Source organism: Bos taurus, chromosome 29 (assembly GCF_002263795.3).
Source record: "Bos taurus isolate L1 Dominette 01449 registration number 42190680 breed Hereford chromosome 29, ARS-UCD2.0, whole genome shotgun sequence".
NCBI lineage: Eukaryota > Metazoa > Chordata > Mammalia > Artiodactyla > Bovidae > Bos > Bos taurus.
The window spans coordinates 49963675-49982548 of NC_037356.1; the positions used below are offsets into that span (position 1 = coordinate 49963675).

The following is an 18874-nucleotide window of genomic DNA, read 5'->3' on the forward strand; positions in this document are numbered from 1 at the left end:
ACGGCTGCCCCGAGCCGGCGGAAAGACGAGGTCTTCGCAGCCTGCGGGGGTCCCTGCGCCTCCGTGGCCTCCAGTCGCTGTCTGTCCATCCTGGGGTGGCCTCCCGGACGCTCCCCTCCGCGCTCCGGGGTGTTTCCGGCAGACACCGCCCGAGGTGTAATTACCTATGTTTGCTCCCGCTCTGGACAACCAGAGTCCAAGCGGCCGAGGGCTCGTGTTCCAACAGCGGTCGGCTGGGGCGGACCCTCAACTGTCTTTACCGGGCTGGGGGGCACCCTGCGAGGGCGGGTCCCGAGAGCGCCGCTTAAGGTGGACTTTTAATTGGAAGCGACAAAGGCTGGGGGTACAGTGCTGCCCAGGGGGCCACCACCTCCCACCAGAGTTCAGATGTGTGACCAGAGGCACACCTTCTCGCCTCTGAGCTTCCCACTCCACCCCCCACCCCGTAAAATGCAGACCCAGGCTCCCACCGCCAGGGCTCGTGGAGAGGGGACGCGCGGATGCCTAAGGTAAAGCGCCGCCTGGGCCGGGCTCGCGGGGTGCGCTCGTGCCCGCCCCGGGCTAGAGAAGCCGCCCGCGGCAGGCCCCGCACGAACAAAGACTGCCGGGGGTGGGGTGGGGTGGGGGGCAGCTCCTGCCAGACCGGTGGAGAGAGGACGCTCGCGCTCGGGACCCGGACGACTGGACCCTCCGCGTCTGTAAGATGAGACTGGTGGGGGGGTCTCCGGGTGGGGCGGAGCGCTGGGGCCCGGAGGGCTTCCTGGAGGTGGGGTTCCAGGCGCGGGATCGGAGGCCGCGCGGCCCCTTTAAGATCCGGGGCCGGGGCGAGAGGGGAGGGCAGAGGGCGCCCGGCGACGGCGCGGAGGCCGGCCCCCGCCCCCCACGGCCGCCGCCTCTAATCTGCACCCGGAGCCGGGGCGCTGGCTGACGTCACCTGCCCCCGAGCCGCGTGCGCTGATTGGCTGCAGGTGACGTCAGGGGCTTTTTTCGCTTGGCATGACCTCATCCCCGCCGGCGGCCCCGCCCTCCGCCCCGGGCCTGTCACTCGCGGCCGAGCGCGGCGGCCAAGCCGGCTCCGCGGCCCCCGCCCCCCGCCCCGCCGGACGCCGGACCCCGAGCCCGAGCCCGAGCCGGAGCAGCCCCGGCCGCGCCCGCCGAGCCGCGGGGTGGGATGCGCGCGTGCCCGCCCGCAGTGCGCGCGCTCGGGCCCGTGCGAGCGCTCCCCGCGGCGGCGGCGACGGCGGCGACCCGCGCGCTCCCCCGGCCCCGGCTGCGCGGGCCCCCGCCGGGCCCATGGGCTGCGCGGCGGAGCGGGCGCGCTGAGCGCAGCGCAGGTCCCGGGTGCCGGCCTGAGGCGAGCGAGAGCGAGGTGAGCGGGGCGCCGGTGGGGCTGGGGGACGCGCGGGGCGCCGGCGGGGCCGGGGGGGGTGGTGGTTCGTGCGGGGCGCAGGCGGGGCTGAGGGGGGGCGCGCGGAGCGCCGGGGGCCTGGGGGCGACGCGCGAGGCGCCGAGGTGCTGGGGGTACGCGCGGGGCGCCGAGGGGCTAGGGGATCACCGGCGCGCGGCCCGAGCGCCCGGCTCGGCCGGGTGGGCGCTGCATCGGGAGCGCTCGGGGGGTTGCGCGGGGCGGGCACGGGGAAGAGGAGATGGCCTGGAGATGAGCGGCCCCCACCGGCCCTCAGGAGCGCCGCAGACCCGACCGAGAAGTCCTTCCCCCGCCTCCCGCGGCGCCCCGCGGACCCCGGCCCGGCACACACCCGGCCACCGCTTCGCCGCCTTTCTACGCGCGATTCTTTCTTATTTTGGTGGGGGAGGGGCATGAATTAAGGACGAGGACGACCATTAAGATCGAGCGTGGATCTATCTGAGCCCCATGTGCCCCCCCGAAAAGCACCCCCACCACAGGGACCAGGATTGAAGAGGATCGTCCTTTGCAGGGCCGGGCGCGGAGATGCGGCGGCCTGGGCCGTTGGAGCTCAGGGCGTTTGGCGGGTGGCAGCCTCAGGAGAGGTTCGCTCCGTGTCTGGCCTTCTCCCCTGTCTTGCCACGCTGCGATGGGCACCCCCACCTCAGGGAGCTCAGCTGGCCTCTGCGGAATAAAGGCCAGCCGCCAGCCTGCTGCAGACGCGGCGGGTGCTGGGGGAGGGGCTGGCACTGCCAGGCTGAGTGCAACCAGCCTCCTTCAGCCTGTGCACCCACCTTGGGGTGAAGGGTATGTAATAGTCTGGCCTGGAGGGGAAGGGGCAGAAATGGGCCCAGTCTGCACGAGGTCATCCCTTCTGGGAGAATTTACCTTCTAATTTCCTGCTGCAAAAAATGTACTGACTTTGCAAGGGGGAGCGTTGGGGCCTGGGCTCTCAGTGATGGGGTGGGGGTGGGCGGCCTCCGTAGGATGGGGGAGAAAGGCGGCGGGTGGAGTGTGCGGTCTGCAGTTTTCTTGCGCAGCTTGGTGAAGGGGAGGGGGTTCTTCCTGCCTTGTGCCCTCTGCTCATGGGGGTCTGTGGAGGTCTGAGAGACTGTCCGTTCCCAGCGTCTCCCCGAGTCCTTCTTGCTCCCACAGCAGCCCAGGAAACGCAGGTAGCATCCAGCACCCCTGTCCTGCCCCAAGATGGCAGGTGTCCCTGGCATTTGCTCCTCAGATGGTTGATAAGCATTCGCCAAAGATGGCCAGGTCATGTGACCAGGGACTGGGAGTTCGTCCTGAAGTCTAACTGAAATACCTCCTGCTGTAGTCAGCCTAGGGCCCTGGGGGAGTTGCTAGGCAGGTTCTAGTCCCCTGCTGCCCTCCGGAAGCTTCCTGGATCCCAGAGGCTGCCTCTGGAAAGGGCAGGTTCCAGGCACAGAGATGCAGAAAGATGTTTGAAGCCCCTTTCCGCACCAGGACCCTTCCCAGCATCACCTCTCCTCTAGGCTGAGGCTGACCTTGAGGCCCAGAAGCTGCAATCAGAGAGCTTGGGGTGGGGGGTGGGGGGCCCGTAGTCTCCTGCCTAGAGGAGGGGTGGAGGAAGCGGAGGTTGTCTGCCTGTCTCCTAGATGTGCAGCTCCCAAGGAGAGGAGAGGAAGGGGCGAGCCCACAGCAACAGTGATGAGGCTCGGGCTGAGACTGTCAGACTGCACAGGCTGAGGCCCCCTCTGCCTGAACCTCAGACGGTGACTGGTGGGCTCTGGCCCCGGCAGTTAGCATGGGGGAGGGGTGCCCAGTAGAAGTCCTGTTGATCAGCGGGGATAAAACCAGCTAGGCAGGAGCAGAGGAAGCCGAGACTGGTGCGTCCTGAGCCTGCCTCCCTGAGGACCCTTGTGCCAAGCCCTCCAGTCCCAGTTCAGCCCCCAACTCCTGGGCACTGAGGATAGAGCCCCACCCCACTGTCTCCCAAGTCCATAGCCTCCCCAGGTCAGGCTGGCTCTGCCTGGCCTTGCCAAGAGCAGCCAGGACAGAGTGGACGCAGCTTGGGTCCTGTGCCAGTCATCTCAGAGAGCTGGGGGGCGGTGCAGAGAGCCAACCTGGTGAGCACGTGGGCCCCTGCCTGTGAGAGGCCACCCCTGCCAGCCTCTCTCCTGGCTTCCAGAGGGTAGCAGTTTCTGCCTCCAAGCCTGCCCCCGGGTCAGAGTGAGCCGGAAACCCAGCACCGGGGGTCTGTGCGCCGTCAGCTCTGCCTGAGGCCTACCTTGGTGACCTGGCTCCGCCAGGCCGGAGCCACGCTGAGTGGTGGCCAGGGTCTCTGTCTGCCTTTCCTGGGATTCCCGCGTCCCCCGACGCTGAGCACAAGGTGCCCTGGTGAGGATGCCCCTAGCTGGGAGTTTTCTGGTTGTACACGTGCTGAGGGACACGGATGTCCCTCTTGGAGGCCATGGGAGCCGATGAGGAGAGGCTGTGGCTGCATCTGGGGCTGGGGCGTGCTGGAATCTCGGGCACTCGCGTGCAGAAGGTGAGGACACATGCGTGCAGTGACCACGTGAACGTGCACACACGTACTGTCGTGTGAATCATGGCACACAGGGCTGGGATGGATTGTGGGAACCGGGTAAGTACGTGCCATGAGCGTGGCCAGTGGCAAAGGGCTGTGTCCAGCCTGTATTTCACATGAGGGCCAGGCGGCGCCGTGGACCCCAGGAAAGCAGGGAGGCGGTGCCTGTGGCCTCCCAGGCCTGGCCCAGCAGCAGGCAGGGAGGGGCAGGGCTCCTCCTGCTTCTGGCCTGGGACCCTGTCTCCTTGGCTGCTGCCCTCTGGTGGGGCTGACCCAGGCTCCCAGCTGACCTAGGCTCTGGGTGCTCCCTCCCCGGGGGAGGGTCTCAGCTGAGCCTGCAGGGGGTCCTTAAAAGCCGGGAGGCCCAAGCCCCTACACATCCATTTTCTCTGCGCCCACCTGGCCTATTGCAGCATCTCCACCCCACCCTGCTCTGCCCAGCTCTGCGCCCTGCTCTGACTGTCGCAGCTGGGGAAGTGAGGGGTCTGCCCAAGGAGGGCCTGGGGGCCAGCACAATGCAGGGGGTCCCGCCCAGGAAGGGCAGGGCTCCCCAGGATGGGAGAGTGAGCCTGTGCATGTGGGAGGTGACTGGAGGGTTAGGACCTGGTGGGGCGTGCAGGGGCGGGCGGGCCTGGCTGAATTGGTCCCCCCCAGCTGCTGGGCACCTGAGGGCGTGCGCGGGGAGCAGGCGAGGAGCGGACCTGGCTCTGCAGCTCCGCCTGCTGCCGCAGGAGCAGCGGTTGCCTGGCACCCCTGCTGTTGCCATGGCAACAACGGAGGTGCCAACTTGCTAATGAGTCCCCCTCAGCTGCAAATAACAATATTACAGTGGTTAATAGGGCCAAGCCAGAGGCTCCTCAGGAGCCGGGGCTGGGGACCAGGTACCAGGTGGGCCCACAGGCCAGCCGTCCACCCCTCCAGCCCCTGCCCCCTCTCCTCCGCGGGTCTCCGGCCTCACCTCCCTGCCCCTCCGCCAGCCTCCTTTCCCCTCCGTGCAGTGAGCACCCCTTCACGCCGCTCTGGCAGTGTAAGGACTGGAGGGCAGGGGCAGCAAAGGCCTCCTCCCCCGCCCCACCACCCCCGTGGGAGGAGGCTCTGCCCGTGGTGTCCCCACCCCACGGTCTCCTTGTCGGGGCCCTGGGCCTCTGGACTGGATGCAGGTCCCACATCCCATGGTGGGAGGCTCTGCCCAGGTGCGTCAGGGGGGCCTGGAGGCGGGGCCTGTCCCAGCCTTAAAGGGAGTCAGGCAAGAACTTGGAAAAACCTCTCAAAACCGCTCGACCAGGAGTCGAGTTGGGGTCCCCTGGGCACGCGGACAGAGGCCTCAGAGCAGGTCGGGCCCCTCAGCAGGCAGCCCCACTGTCTTGCCGTGGCCCTCAGGAGGGCAGGGCCCCGTCTGCACCCCAGGCCCTGCCCCCACCATCAAGGCGCCCAAGCGCCTGAGGAGCAGCATCTGTGAGCAGGACCTCGAGGCCCCAGCACTGTCCAGGGCCTCCCTTGGCACCAGCTCCAGTGGCCCAGCCCTGGGCTGCCCATGCCAGGTGGGCCAGTCCCCACCCGCCTTGCACCTACTCCTCTGTGACCCCTGGCACCCCCCACGAGCCTGGGAGCTCATCCCAAGGGCTGGCGCAGAGACAGTGGCCACCGTCCCCAGGGTCGTCAGTGCTGACTGAAAGGCGAGGCGTGTCTCCAAGCGCCGCGCACCCCAGCACCCTCTGTGGCTGCCGGCGAGGGGCTTACCGAGGGAGTTCCCTTGCTGGCCCTGTGGGGGAGTCCGTCTCTCAGCCTCCCCACCCCCCAAGCTGGCAGAGGAGAGACCCCGGGTGATCAGGGCGGCCGTGGGCCCCTTTCTGTCCAGTGTCCTTGATGCGACCTTGGGTTAATCCCACCCCTCCCCCGAGCCTCAGTTTCCCCAGCTTTCGAGCAAACTTGTCATCCTGAAGATGCATGCCTCCCTGGGTACTGTGAGGCCTGGGAGGGGGGGCGTTGAGAAAGGCCCGTCTTGGCAGGTGGGCCAGTGGTGGCAGAGGATTGGCACCAAATCAGAGGGGGCTTCCGCCCAGACTCCAGAGCCTCACGTCCCACCCACCTCCTACTCCCTCCAGTCACCCCTGAGCCCGAGGGTCCTACACAGTCACCCACACTCACCGCTGACCACTATCCTTGGGTGCCCTCCACCGCACCACAGTCCTTGTACCCACCAGGCCCCCAAAGGGGCCTCCTCAACCCCAGGGCACTGATGAGTCTGCGGTGCCCCATCATAGTGTCTCCCCCATTTCGTAAGTGTGTGACCCAGCCCTGAAGAAGGAGGAGGAGGCTGGCCCCCTGTGTGCCTGAACCCTGGCCCGCAGAACTGGGACGCAGAGCTCCCGGCCCAGTCAGTGCCCTGCCCTCCACCCCATCCAGATGATCGGCTTATGGAGCCAGCGGCCCACGCCGTCCAGAAAGTGGGGGGCGGGGAGAGACCTGCATCCCCAAGACAGGACAGGCAACGCGGGGGCAGAAGGGGGTGCCCTGGGAGGGGTGAGCGTCCGGGGGGCCTGGCCTGGGGGAGGGACCCTCGGGCCTCACCCTGCCTGAGTCCTGCGGCCCTGCCTTCTGTGGCCCCACTCGCCTTGCTATGTCCTGCTGAGAGGCTGGCGCTGTGACCTGGAGGGCTCAGGACGGGACCAGCCCCGCCCGAGCACCCTTCCCAGGGTCACAGACCCCAACGGGAAAGCAGCAGGCTTAGGGAGCCCAACCTCCGTGAAGGAGCCAGAGGGAGCGAGAACCCTCCCCACTGGCATGTGTCAGCCCCAGACACGCTGCCCTTGGACCAGTCCCCTTGCCAGCCCGTCCGAGGCCCAGGGGCCTGCGGGACCACTGACCGTCCGCCTCTCCCCGCAGGTCTGGCGCCATGCCTGGGCACTCCAAACCCTAGGCCACGTCCAGGCCGTTGGAGCTGCCCCTGCCCACTCCCGGGGTCGCCCCTCCCCACTGCCCACTGCCGCGCCATGGCCGGGGACCGGCTCCCACGGAAGGTGATGGATGCCAAGAGGCTGGCCAGCCTGCTGCGGGGTGGGCCCGGGGGTCCGCTGGTCATCGACAGCCGCTCCTTCGTGGAGTACAACAGCTGGCACGTACTCAGCTCCGTCAACATCTGCTGCTCCAAGCTGGTGAAGCGGCGGCTACAGCAGGGCAAAGTGACCATTGCTGAGCTGATCCAGCCTGCCGCCCGCAGCCAGGTATGCAGCCCGCCCGTCTCTCTGGCTCCTCCGGGAGCCAGGGCTGGGGCAGCCTTCCCTTTTTCTGCCCTTGAAGCTGCTCTGTGCTCCTCGGGGTCAGATTCCAAGCCATTGGCAGGCAGCGCCCCTGTCCACCTTAGGACTACAAGAGCGCTCCTCCCCAGGGTGACCCTCCGCCGACAGACTCAACACCCTCCTACCAGCTTCCTGCCCTCCCCACAGAGCCACTGACCCTGCCCGGGTCCCCACTCAGCCCCACACAGAGGCCTCCATGCAGGGCCCAGCCACGTGGTGTGGCTGTGCCCGGGCTGTGGATGGAGCCGGGGGGGACACGGGAGACAGACGGGCAGCGAGGAGGGCGGCTAGGCCTCTCTGACCACCCTGAGGACTCAGAAGAGGACCAGACGGGCGGCTGGGGGCTCACACAGGCACAGGGGCATCCAGTCCCGGTCTCTCCCCCTGGATCCTGAGGACCAGGAGCTCTCTCCGAGGCCTGCAAGACCGTCGCTGGTCACCTCAGGCAATAGTTGTCTCTGTTGCCCAGGGGCATCGAGCCCACACTGGACTGTGACCTGCAAAGCCCGCGTGGGGGAGGTTTGGCTCCCCAGGCGGCCCAGAGGCTCAGGGAGGGGTCTTGGTCATTGGCCCTGCTTGAGGCAGAGCTGGGATGTGAGAGGAGCCAGACGGGAGTCCCCTGCGGCCTCCAGTGAGGGGAATCCGGTGATGAATAACCCCCAGCAAGTGCTGGGCCAGAATGCTCTCCCATTGGCTGTCGGTGACATCATCGGCCCAGGGCTGGCAGCTCAGCGAGCTTAAGGGCTGAGCGTGTTGGGGGCGGGCTACCAGCTGCTCCGAGCCCAGCGGCTCACATCTGGGCCCCCAGCTGGCAGCGGAGAGGGGAGGGCCGGTGGGCCCCAGCTTCCCACTGCTTCCACTGGGATGGCTGGGGGCAAGGAGGGCCTGCTGCAGCCTCCGAAGGCCCCATCACTGGCCAGGGACAGAAGGAGACCCCAGACCCAGAGGTCCCCCCACCCAGCCTTCAGAATCCCCAACGTGTGCCTCCTGGGGCCCTCGGCCTCCCTGGGAGCCAGCCAGGCCTCCCTGTGCCCCGGAGGTCAGGGCGCCCGCATGCGCCTCCTGGGAACTCACGCCTGCCCCTGCGTCTCCTCCACAGGGGCTGGGCCCCCAGTGTCTGTTAACTGTATGTGGGAGCGTGGCTGCCTCAGGGGGCTGTGTCCCCCGACCCTCCCTGCTCCGGGGGGCTGCCCTGTGGCTGCACAGTCACAGCTGTCCAGGTGTACACCGTGGCTGGGCGCCCGCCCTTCCTGCCTTCAAGGCACCACAGGGACAGGCCCTCCCTTTCCACCGCCTGACCAGCAGCAGTGGAGGCGGCAGGGGATGCGGCGACTGGCGGGCACCTGGCCCCCCTGACCTCTGCCCTCTGCCCAGATGGAGGCCGCGGAGCCTCAGGACGTGGTGGTCTACGACCAGAGCACCCGGGACGCCAGCGTGCTGGCCGCAGACAGCTTCCTGTCCATCCTGCTCAGCAAGCTTGACGGCTGCTTCGACAGCGTGGCCATCCTTACAGGTGCCTTCCCGAGGCCTCTCTCCCCTGCTGGCCGCAGGGCGGGGGCGGGGGCAGGGGTGGGCACGTCCAAAGGGTCACGTTCCGGATCGGCCTCTGCTCTCCTCTCTAAGCCCAGGGCCCAGCGTCTGCTGGGGCAGTGGGGACCCAGTGGAGGCGAAGCTAGGGAGCTCTGAGTTTTCAGGGACTCCTCCGACCCCCTCCCCCGGGCCCCCACACTTCAGGTCCCACCTCCAGCGAGGGCCCAGGCCCACCACCAGCAGGTGAGACATGGACAGCGGGAAACCCCAACACAGGCCTGAGGCAGGGGAAATGGGGGGGATCTAGGCAAAGACCTGGTGTACCTTGGAAGCTACCCCCCACCCACACAGGTACGCGTGCGCGCACACACACACACACACACACACGCATACAGTCTGAGGGAGGAGGCATAGGCCCCACCCTGGGGAAACCCTAGTCTGAGCAGGAATTGATCCCCCCTGGGGGGTCCTCTGAATGCTCCAGCTGGCACAGGGAGCCTAGCAACTGCCTATTTGATCACCACTGCTATCTGCCCAGGGGGAGGTCCCCATGGGGCTTACATTCCCCCAGATCAGACTGGCCAGCCCCCTCCCCAGGTGGCCCAGGGCCTGTCCCCCAGGATGTGCGACCTCCCTGCCTGGGTGCCCTGCGCTACAGCAGGAGAGGGTGGGGGGAGGGCCCACACCGCCATCACCCCCACCATCACACAGCTGCTAGGGTGCTGCTCTTCATTCTGACACCTGCCCTGAGCACCTCCTGAGCATGACGGGCGTTGGGGGCACCAGGCCAGCCCTCCTGTGAGGAGAGGGGCTGCAGACTGCTCCAGCAGCTGCCAGGGGCCGGGGCTCCGGGCAGACCCCTCAGAGAACGGGTCCTGTGAGCGTGTGCTGTGCTCTCCATGTGTGGATGGTGGGGGGGGGGGGTGTGTGCGTGCATGTGTGAGCTCTGGGAGCCAGAAGCCACAGAGCTGCAGAGCTGACACAGCTGATATGCCCTGGGGCTGTGTGGGCCGAGCGGAGGGGGGTGTCACAGGTGTCCTGGTCTGCCCGCAGTCCCCCGGGAGCCCCTGTGTGTGTGCACACACGCGCGTGTGTGCCCTTGCTACATATGACACCAGAGGCCCTCCCAGACGTTTGAGAAGAGGGTCCCGGAGCAGCGCCCCACTTCCCCCTGGGCTGCCCAGGGCCCTTGCTGGTCAGGCCCCGGGTGAGCTGGGTGGGAAGTCCCCTGCGAGCTGGCGGTGCCCCACCCCAGGGTTAGAGGGTTTCCCCTGTTTCTATGAGGAGCAAGCCAGGGAGCAGTCATGACCCTGAGGAGGGACAGGCTTGGGGCAGCGCCCACCCGAACCCTGGAGAAGGGCAGGGCCGAAGGGTTAGAGGTAGGCCGTCGGCCCAGCGAGCTAGGCACACGGAGCGGGCTGGGCAGACGCCCGCGGGAAGGACAGACCCCTTCGTGGGTGGGAGGAGGGGCGCCAGGGAGACGCGCGGCACAGCCAGGGAGAAGGGAACTCCAGGGCGGGGCGCTTTGCGGAGCGAGCGGTGGAAGCGGGCCGCGCCGGGGTCCCGAGCCGGTGCCCAGACCACGCCGCGCCTCTCCCGCACGGCTACTGGCCATGACTCCCGGCGGGCATGGGGACGCGCGCCTGGCACTTTAAGGGGTGCGCGGAATGCGGGCCGGTGTGGTCGCCGCGGGCCGCCCAGCCCCTGCGCGCGCCACCTCTCGACCCGGCCGGAGAGGACTCCAGCGCTTGCGGCCCCTGCGCGGAGGGCGGGTGCCGCCCCAGCCCGGGACTGCGGCGGGCAGCGGGGGCTCCGGGGCGCGCCCCCAAATCCGGGCCGAGCCGCCTCCGCACTGGAGCGCGCAGTGACAGAGGTGGGTGGGGCCAGGAGTGCCTCCCGGAACGCGCGTTTTTCCCTGACCTGCAAGGCATGGTTGGGGAGGGGGGGCTACCCTACCGAAGGAGGGTGCCCTGGAGAGCCCTGGGAGGTCTGGGCACCTCCCCAGGTCCTGAGAGGGCTGCACCCGGGGGGAGTGGTGGACAGACGGTCCAGGGCTGCTGGCACAGATGCTGCCCCTCCTATGTCACCCATTCCTAGGCCCTGGGGTGTCCCGAAATCATGGGAGGACGGGAGGCTATAGGGAGCACTCTAAGCTGCCTGACTCTGCCTAGAGGGCGTTCTTGGGGGTTCCAGGAATTGCAGCAAAGGCTGGCAGATCTCTGCCCCTCCTAGAGGCTCTCCTTAGGAAGAGGGGGTTCCTGGTGGAATTCTCCACCCCACACACTTGCCTGTCTTTGTTGCTGAGAGAGCAAAGGGACTGGCAGAGAAGGGTCTTCTGAGAGATGGTGCAGGCCCCGCCCCTCCCCCACGGGGGTCCCTGGCTCTGCACAGTGAGCTGGGGCCCGGCCCGGCCTCCCCTCGGGACCTGAGCAGCAGTGCCGGTGCCTCTGTCACCTGCTTCTCCCCGTGCAGCCAGCAGGCTCCCCTCCAAGGCTTATACCTCCATGCCCCTAGCCTGGAGGTGGTGGTCCCCCAAAGTCCAGCCTTGGTTAGGGGCCCCGGGAGTGCACCAGGCAGGCACTCTGGTTTATCTGAGCTGGGTCTAGGTGAAGAGCGAGGTCGCCAGGCATCTCTGTCTTCAGGAATCAGCCAGGTCTGGCCCCAACTGTGTCTGCGGGCACCTGCCTCGCCCCTCTGCCGCCTCCTGGGGACAGGTCGGCCGTGGCCTGGCTGTTTGCTTATCCACTTCCATGAACCTCAGCACAGTGTCTGGGGCAGGCAGGACCAGGACACCGAAGCCCGAGGTCACTCGCTGAGTCCGATGTGTGCCCGTGGGTCCCCCTCAGCCCCTTCCTGACCAGCGGAGGGGCTCCTTCTGCCCACGTGCAGTCCAATGTACACGCGCGGGCAAGGAGGCAGGACACACGCCGGCCACGTGTACAGCGTGCAGCCTGCGTGCCCCAGTCCCCAGCGCTCCTTTCTCAGCCCAGCCTCTGCTCCTCCGTCGTCCCCTGCTGGGTGGAATGGAGCCGTAACCCGAGCGCACATGACCCTGTGTGCTGTGCCAGCTCCAGAGAGTGATGTCATGCCCAGGGCAGGGGGGGAGTGGCCCTCAAAGCCCTTGCCTCTCTGTCCTGGCATCCAAGCCTGGCCCAGGGCTCCCAGCCAACTGGAGGGATTGCATCAGCCCTGGGGGAGAGGCGGGCAGGCCCAGCCTGGCCCCACGCCACAGCGTGAAGACCCCTGTGGCCTCTGAACCTGCCTGTGTGTGGGTGCTGCTTGTGCTGCATGCTGACTGGTCATTTGTACGGCCTCCACTTTTATGGGCATCACAGCAGCGTCCTGAGGGAGGCCAGCCCCTGACTGGCATGAGGAGGGATGTGGGCTTAGGGGTGGGTGATGGGAGCGGGACAGCCTGGAGCCCTCCAGGACCAGCACGGAGACCAGGTGCTCCAGCCGGGGGCTTGCTGGCAGACTGGGCTGGGGTCTGTGCAGGGGGAGGCTGGGCAGCCGCTCTCCTTCCCCAGCCGGCCCACCCCTGACATGCGTCTCATCCATCCGCCCGCAGGGGGCTTTGCCACCTTCTCCTCCTGCTTCCCCGGCCTCTGCGAGGGCAAGCCTGCTACCCTGCTTCCCATGAGCCTCTCCCAGCCCTGCCTCCCTGTGCCCAGCGTGGGCTTGACCCGCATCCTGCCTCACCTCTACCTGGGCTCTCAGAAGGATGTCCTGAACAAGGTGTGTGTGTAGCCGGAGCCGGAGCCTCTCCTGGGCTGGTCTGGGGTGGGGAGGGGGGGTGCGGGGGTGGGGGAGCTGACCGTGGATGTGAGGGGTAGATACACCTGGGTGTGAGTCTGCCTGTGGTTTCACAGGACCCCAGAGGTCCTGGCAAGACCAGGGCAGGGCGGGGACGGGGCCTGGCAGGGCTGGGCAAAGAGGCGGCTCCCTGCCCCTTTGGCTCTGCAGCCTACGTGCCAGCCTGCTGATGTCACTGGGCCCCAGGCCAGCCCTGAAAGAACCCCGTGTTTTAAAAATGGTGACGCGGAAAGAGGGTAAAGCCACCGCCCAGGCAGCTCAGCCTTAAAATTCCTGGGAGCGGGAAGCAGGCTGTGGGCGTGTCTTGCAGGAGCGGCCCCCCACCCCTCCACCTAGCGAGGGGCTTGTAGGCTCTGCCGGGGGGGAGGCGGGGGGGGGGGTGCTCCAGGAACCAGATTCCAAGGCCCCGCCTCCAGGGCATCCCAGTTTTCAGTTGGCTGCACCCGCTTCCACCCTGTTCCCTACCCTCCCAGGATCTGATGACCCAAAACGGAATAAGCTACGTCCTCAACGCCAGCAACTCCTGCCCCAAGCCCGACTTCATCTGCGAGAGCCGTTTCCTGCGCATTCCCATCAATGACAACTACTGTGAAAAGCTGCTGCCCTGGCTGGACAAGTCCATCGAGTTCATCGGTGAGGTGGCCGGCACCCTCTCACCCAGGCCCTGGGAGGGCTGGAAGGCAGGGGCGGGAGAGGGCGGGAGAAACCTGAGGGAAGGGAAGGGCTGTGCGGCCCCAGCACTCACGTGGACCCCTGCCCCCAGATAAAGCCAAGTTGTCCAGCTGCCAAGTCATCGTCCACTGTCTGGCCGGCATCTCCCGCTCTGCCACCATCGCCATCGCCTACATCATGAAGACCATGGGGATGTCCTCGGACGACGCCTACAGGTAGCGCCGCCCCCTCCACCCGCTCGCCCCGCCCCCTCCACCTGCTCGTCCGCGGAGCCACCGTTCTGGGCCGGGGAGGAGGCCTGAGCCCAGCCCTGGCCCACTGGGGTCTGCCCAGCAGCTAGGTGCCCCCGAGTGGGCACTGGGGGCTGGGGCGAGCCTGGGGAGCTGCCTGGCCCGGCCGGAGCCCTGCCCGCATCCCGCGGCTCTCCCCCAGGTTCGTGAAGGACCGGCGCCCGTCCATCTCGCCCAACTTCAATTTCCTGGGCCAGCTGCTGGAGTACGAGCGCAGCCTGAAGCTGCTGGCCGCCCTGCAAGGCGACGGGGCGTCCCACCCCGGGACCCCGGAGCCCCTGCCGGGCCCTGCCGCCCCACTGCCGCCGCCGCCGCCACCACCTACCTCAGAGAGTGCTGCGAACGCCGCCTCCAGGGAGGCTGCACAGACAGGGGGTGCGGAGGCCCCCGGCCCCGCACCTGCCACCAGCGCGCTGCAGCAGGGCCTCTGCGGCCTGCACCTCTCCTCCGACCGCCTCCAGGACACCAACCGCCTCAAGCGCTCCTTCTCGCTGGACATAAAATCGGCCTACACCCCGAGCCGGCGGCCTGACGACCCCGGGCCCCCGGACCCCGGGGAGGCCCCCAAGCTCTGCAAACTGGACAGCCCGTCCGGGGGCACGTTGGGCCTGCCCTCCCCAAGCCCCGACAGCCCGGACGCGGCGCCCGACCCGCGCCCCCGGCTCCGCCGGCGGCCCCGGCCCCCAGCCGGCTCCCCGGCGCGCTCCCCGGCGCAAGGCCTCGGCCTGAACTTCGGCGACGCCACCCGGCAGACTCCGCGGCACGGCCTCTCGGCCCTGTCGGCACCCGGGCTGCCCGGCCCTGGCCAGCCGGCAGGCCCCGGGGGCTGGGCGCCGCCGCTCGACTCCCCGGGCACGCCCTCCCCCGACGGGCCGTGGTGCTGCAGCCCCGAGGGCGCACAGGGCGCGGGCGGCGCGCGGTTCGCACCCTTCGGCCGGGCGGGGGGGCCGGGCGCGGGCGGCGGCGACCTGCGGCGGCGGGATGCGGCGAGGCCCGAGGCCCGGGACGCGAGGACCGGCTGGCCCGACGAGCCGGCCCCCGAGACGCAGTTTAAGCGCCGGAGCTGCCAAATGGAGTTCGAGGAGGGCATGGTGGAGGGGCGCGCGCGCGGCGAGGAGCTGGCCGCGCTGGGCAAGCAGGCCAGCTTCTCGGGCAGCGTGGAGGTCATCGAGGTGTCCTGACCGCGGCCGGAGCGGCCTCTCCGCGGGGACGCGGCGCCCCGAGCCCTTGGCTGCCCTCGGCTGGGCCCGCTATAAATATATATTATATATAATGCAAAGAAAGGTAAATGGTTTTACTGCGATTTTTATCGAGAAGTAAATATTTCCATTTTTTATTTATTTAAGCTGTTCATTCTGGCAATGATTTGGCAACAGTGCGGGCGGTCCTCGGAGCTCTATTTTTACTGTCTGGTATTTAAACTGAAACCCACGTTTCTAAGCAATATGAGGCCACCTTCAGTTGCAAGCTGGGGTGCCAGGCCTGGGGTTCCCCCGCCCCCTCCCCCAGGAAACACTGCTGACCATTGCAAAGAGGCTGCTGAGCTTTCGTGCACTTTTTACATAAGAAAAGGGGAAAAAAGGATAAAAAACCTTTGCCGCAGACTGAGCCGCAGAGCCTCCCTGCCCTCCCGCTGCGTCCTCTCCTGCCCCTCCCTTCTCTGCTCCTCTCCCGGCTCCTCACCAAAGCCATAGATGGGAGGGGGTGTCCCGGGAGCCGGGGGAGGGGGGGAGGGTGGCCGAGGAGGCGCTCACAGCCCCCTGCCAGCTCCAGGCACCAAGTCTCAGTGCCACCGAAGGCGTCCCTGCCACCCATCCCCCCAGCCTGTTGCCTGCCAAGTGTTGGGGGGCCAGGGTGGGGTCCGGAAGAGGGTAGCAGTGCAGAGAAGGGGGCTCTGAGTGTGAGGGGACATGAGTCCCCAGGGCAGGGTGGAGGTGGAACAGCCCCACTCGCGTCTGAGCCTGGGTCCAGCCTTAGTTCCAGTCCCGAGGAGGCTGCTACCCTCTCCTCCACCTTGTGGGGCTCCCCCCCCCCAGTGCCAGCTGCCAAGTGGGGAACTGGCAGAGGGGGAGCTTGGCCCCTGAGGGGCAGTGGGAATAGCTGGGCCAGCCGTGCTGGCTCCACTGGTCGGAGGGCAGATAGATTCAGGGTCTTGTTCTGCCGGTCGAGGTGCCTCTCAGAGGAGGCACCTCATGCCTCTGGGTGGGGGTGGGGTGGGGTGTGGAGGCTTTCCTTCACTTGGGAGAGCCCCCTCCAGCTAAAGGCCCCTCATGTGAGCAGATGCTGGAGGTGTCCCCCATGTCTGCCAGCCCCCACAGGGCCCTCGGAGGAGGAAAACCCCGTACACCCCTCTCCTGTGGAGCGCTCCCCTCCCAAGTCTCCCTGATATCTTCGAGGTGACATGCCAGTCCCCAACCCCCATTAGCTTTTTGGCCCAGGTGGGCCAGCCTGGGGGTGAGGGCAGGAGAAAAGCCCCAGCTATCCTCACCCCCCACCATCTGGGGTCAGGGGGACCCAAGGCTTTTGGCAGCAGGAGTGGGTGTCCCCCGACCTTCAGATGTCCTGGAGCATCCAGGAGTGGATGCTGGTCACTTGGTGAGAGGCCAAGGCCTGGCTGGAGGGGTGGCCTGGGCAGGACTGAGTGCTTGGGCAGGTGGGCGGGGGTTGCCTGCCCCCAGCTGCCCTCCAGCTGTTTATTCTGTTTGTTCTTCTTTTGACCCCAGCTCCTGTCCTGTCAAACCTCCTTTGAGCAAAAGTCCTGTTCCTGTTCCCTCTGTCCCCACCCCGTTCCCCCAAGAAAATAAGCTATCATTGTTGTATTTGCAATCTATGGATTAGAGGTTTAAGTATTTATTATTATTGGTTAATTATTATTATTATTGATTATGTAAATCTGCCTCTTGTCTGTCTATTGCGTTGGGTTTCGGAGGTGACCCTGGGTGTGGAGGATGCACTGGTCCCCTCTCCGCGCCCCACGCCTGTGCTGTCCAGGAGACAGTGGTGGGGGCCACTGGTTGAGCCCCACAGCCCTGGGGGCAGGTCCCACGGCCCGATCCCCTCCCTCCGTCCTTCTCCAGGGCTGCCGGTGCCCTGTGGCTTCTGGCCCGGGGCACGTCGGGGCTTTTGCTCTTGAGACACTGGCTGAAGTGAGTCGTTGTGAAGGGAGAAGTCCCTGTCTCAGCCCCCCAGCACAAGGCACCCAGCAAGAGCCCCTCCCTGGTCAGTCCCACCCACTCCCTGGGAGGTGCGGAGTGGGGCCCCAGGGCCCTCCCCCCTCCTGCCAGCCCAGTGCCCTGGCATGGGGTCCCCAGAATGGACCTGGCCTCCTCCTATTATTTGCTGGAAAGTCCAGCGGAGGAGAGGTGGCAGGTCCGCCCGCCCGGCTCCTGGTCCCTCTGGACTGGGCTGCCCACCCACCTGCCCGCCCCTCCTCTCCGCCCTCTCCCCCATCGCGGCCGCTCTCTGCTCCCTGTCCTGTCCCCTTCTTTTGTATTTGGAAACAACGTGTTGTAATAAATCCTGAGATGGGTGTTTTCTCCATGCGTCTGGCTGCCTCTTTCTTCAGGCTGGTGGGAGGTGGTGTGGAGGGGCTTCCTGGGGCCAGAAGGTGGAGGGTATGGGACCTGGAAAGCCAGACTGCCTCCCACTCATGGCTCTGAACCCAGAACCCTAAACTCAGGGGGCAGGGGGGAAGGGGGGAGGGGCAGATGTAGGATGTAGAACAGCCTTTTTTTTTTTTTTTTTGCTGTTTCAAGCTACTGAGAATTTAAATAACGTAGAACTATATAAAAGGGAATCTCAGTTTCGGCCTTCAGCTCCCCGCAACCCCCTCTCCAGCAATAACTGCTGGGAACAGTTCCACACCCCACTGCAGACCTCCATGTGTGTGCACGCGTGAGCAGCGTGTGAGTACACGCATGTACCTACCACACAACAGCTCTTCCTTTTCACCAGAAACGGGGGTCTAGCTCTACAGAGCATCTGCAACTAGCTTTAGGGCGTTATTTAGATTGCTTATGGAACGTGCAAAGCCCAAAGGCATGGGGATGCCTGATGGGAAGCTCCCTGTGCGTCTCCGGCCACCAGGCTCCTCTCCCTGGAGCCAGCGCCCCCTGCAGGCCTCCTTCCCTCCCTGCCGGGGTGGCAGAGCTGCAGTGTCAGTGTCCCCCTGGCCACCGAGCGTCCTCCGGCCTCGCTGCAGCTCTGAGCATCCCCATGGTGTCTCCTGGGACACATTCTGGCCCTGACTCCCCTGGCTCCCTCCAAAGTTTGCCCAGCCGTTACCATAACGACGGCTCCGCTGTACTGAGTGCTTGTGATGTGCCAGGCACCACTCCCTGAATTTCCTGGGAACCTCAGCTCTGGAGTCTCCGGGCAGCGTCCCCAGCAGATCTGTGCCCTCTGCCCCGCCGACCTCTGGCTAATGTGGCTCAAGATCTCCACTGGGGGGTCTGACCCTTCTTCGCGGTTGAACCTGCCTATCCTGGGGACCCTCCTCCTTTCTGAGCAGGCAGGTAGCCTAAACCAGTGACGCCAGCCAGACCTGTGTCTGTGCAAGTGTGTGTGACCACACACGTGTGTACACATAAGCACATGTGCACGTGTGTCAGCACACACACTTGTGTGGTGTATGTGTGTTTCAGGAAGCAGGAGAAAGCTAGGCCGGCCTCTCATCCGGGTCTTCGGGAGGAGGTAGGGTCCTTGAATCCTGCATCCTTAAGAGTCCTCAAAGAGGCCAAAAGCTAGAAGCGTTGGCTGTCCTCTGGCAAAGCTATTTTTAGCTCAAGAACATCTATTTATAGCTCTGGCAGCCCCTTGGAGTCAATAAAGAGGAGGACGGGAAAAAGCTGATGGTTGTTTGCAGCAGCGCAGCGGTGCTTCCCCACCCCAACTCTGTAGGAGCACGGGAGACCAGCAGGGGCCCTGGGGCCGGGGCAAGACTCCAAACCCCCCGGCTCCCAGGGTCAGCCCGCCCCAGGACTGAATGAGGCAGGCAGGGCGGTCAGAGCTGGACCTCGGGGGCTGGCCTCCGCTTTCTCCTGACCACAGTCTGGTCCCGGCCACGCCGGGTCACCTGGGTTGTGGACCCTCTGCTTATGTTTCCGCATCTCCCCCGCCACCCCTCACCCCTAGACCAGGAGCTCTAGGCACTTGACGGGTTTGGGATGGGGGACAGATGGGTGCTTTGGGGTTGTTGCAGTTGGCCTCAGACTGCTGACCGAGATACTGTGGCTGGGATGCCCGTGGTCCTCACCTGGGCTGGTGCTACCTGCAGACACCCCCACAAACGTTTGCCCACCATATA

The 18874-nt window shown here is 66.4% G+C and overlaps 1 protein-coding gene across 1 annotated transcript; it reads left to right on the forward strand.

Moving 5' to 3' along the window:
- The first annotated feature begins 1029 nt into the window (after window positions 1-1029).
- DUSP8 (dual specificity phosphatase 8) lies at window positions 1030-17107 on the forward strand. The gene is made up of 7 exons (XM_024987617.2): window positions 1030-1369; window positions 6852-7189; window positions 8639-8777; window positions 12363-12529; window positions 13081-13240; window positions 13371-13494; window positions 13712-17107. Exons 2-7 carry the CDS (start codon window positions 6959-6961, stop codon window positions 14748-14750), a joined length of 1860 nt encoding a protein of 619 aa, XP_024843385.1. The 5' UTR covers window positions 1030-1369; window positions 6852-6958; the 3' UTR covers window positions 14751-17107.
- Window positions 17108-18874: the final 1767 nt, after the last annotated feature.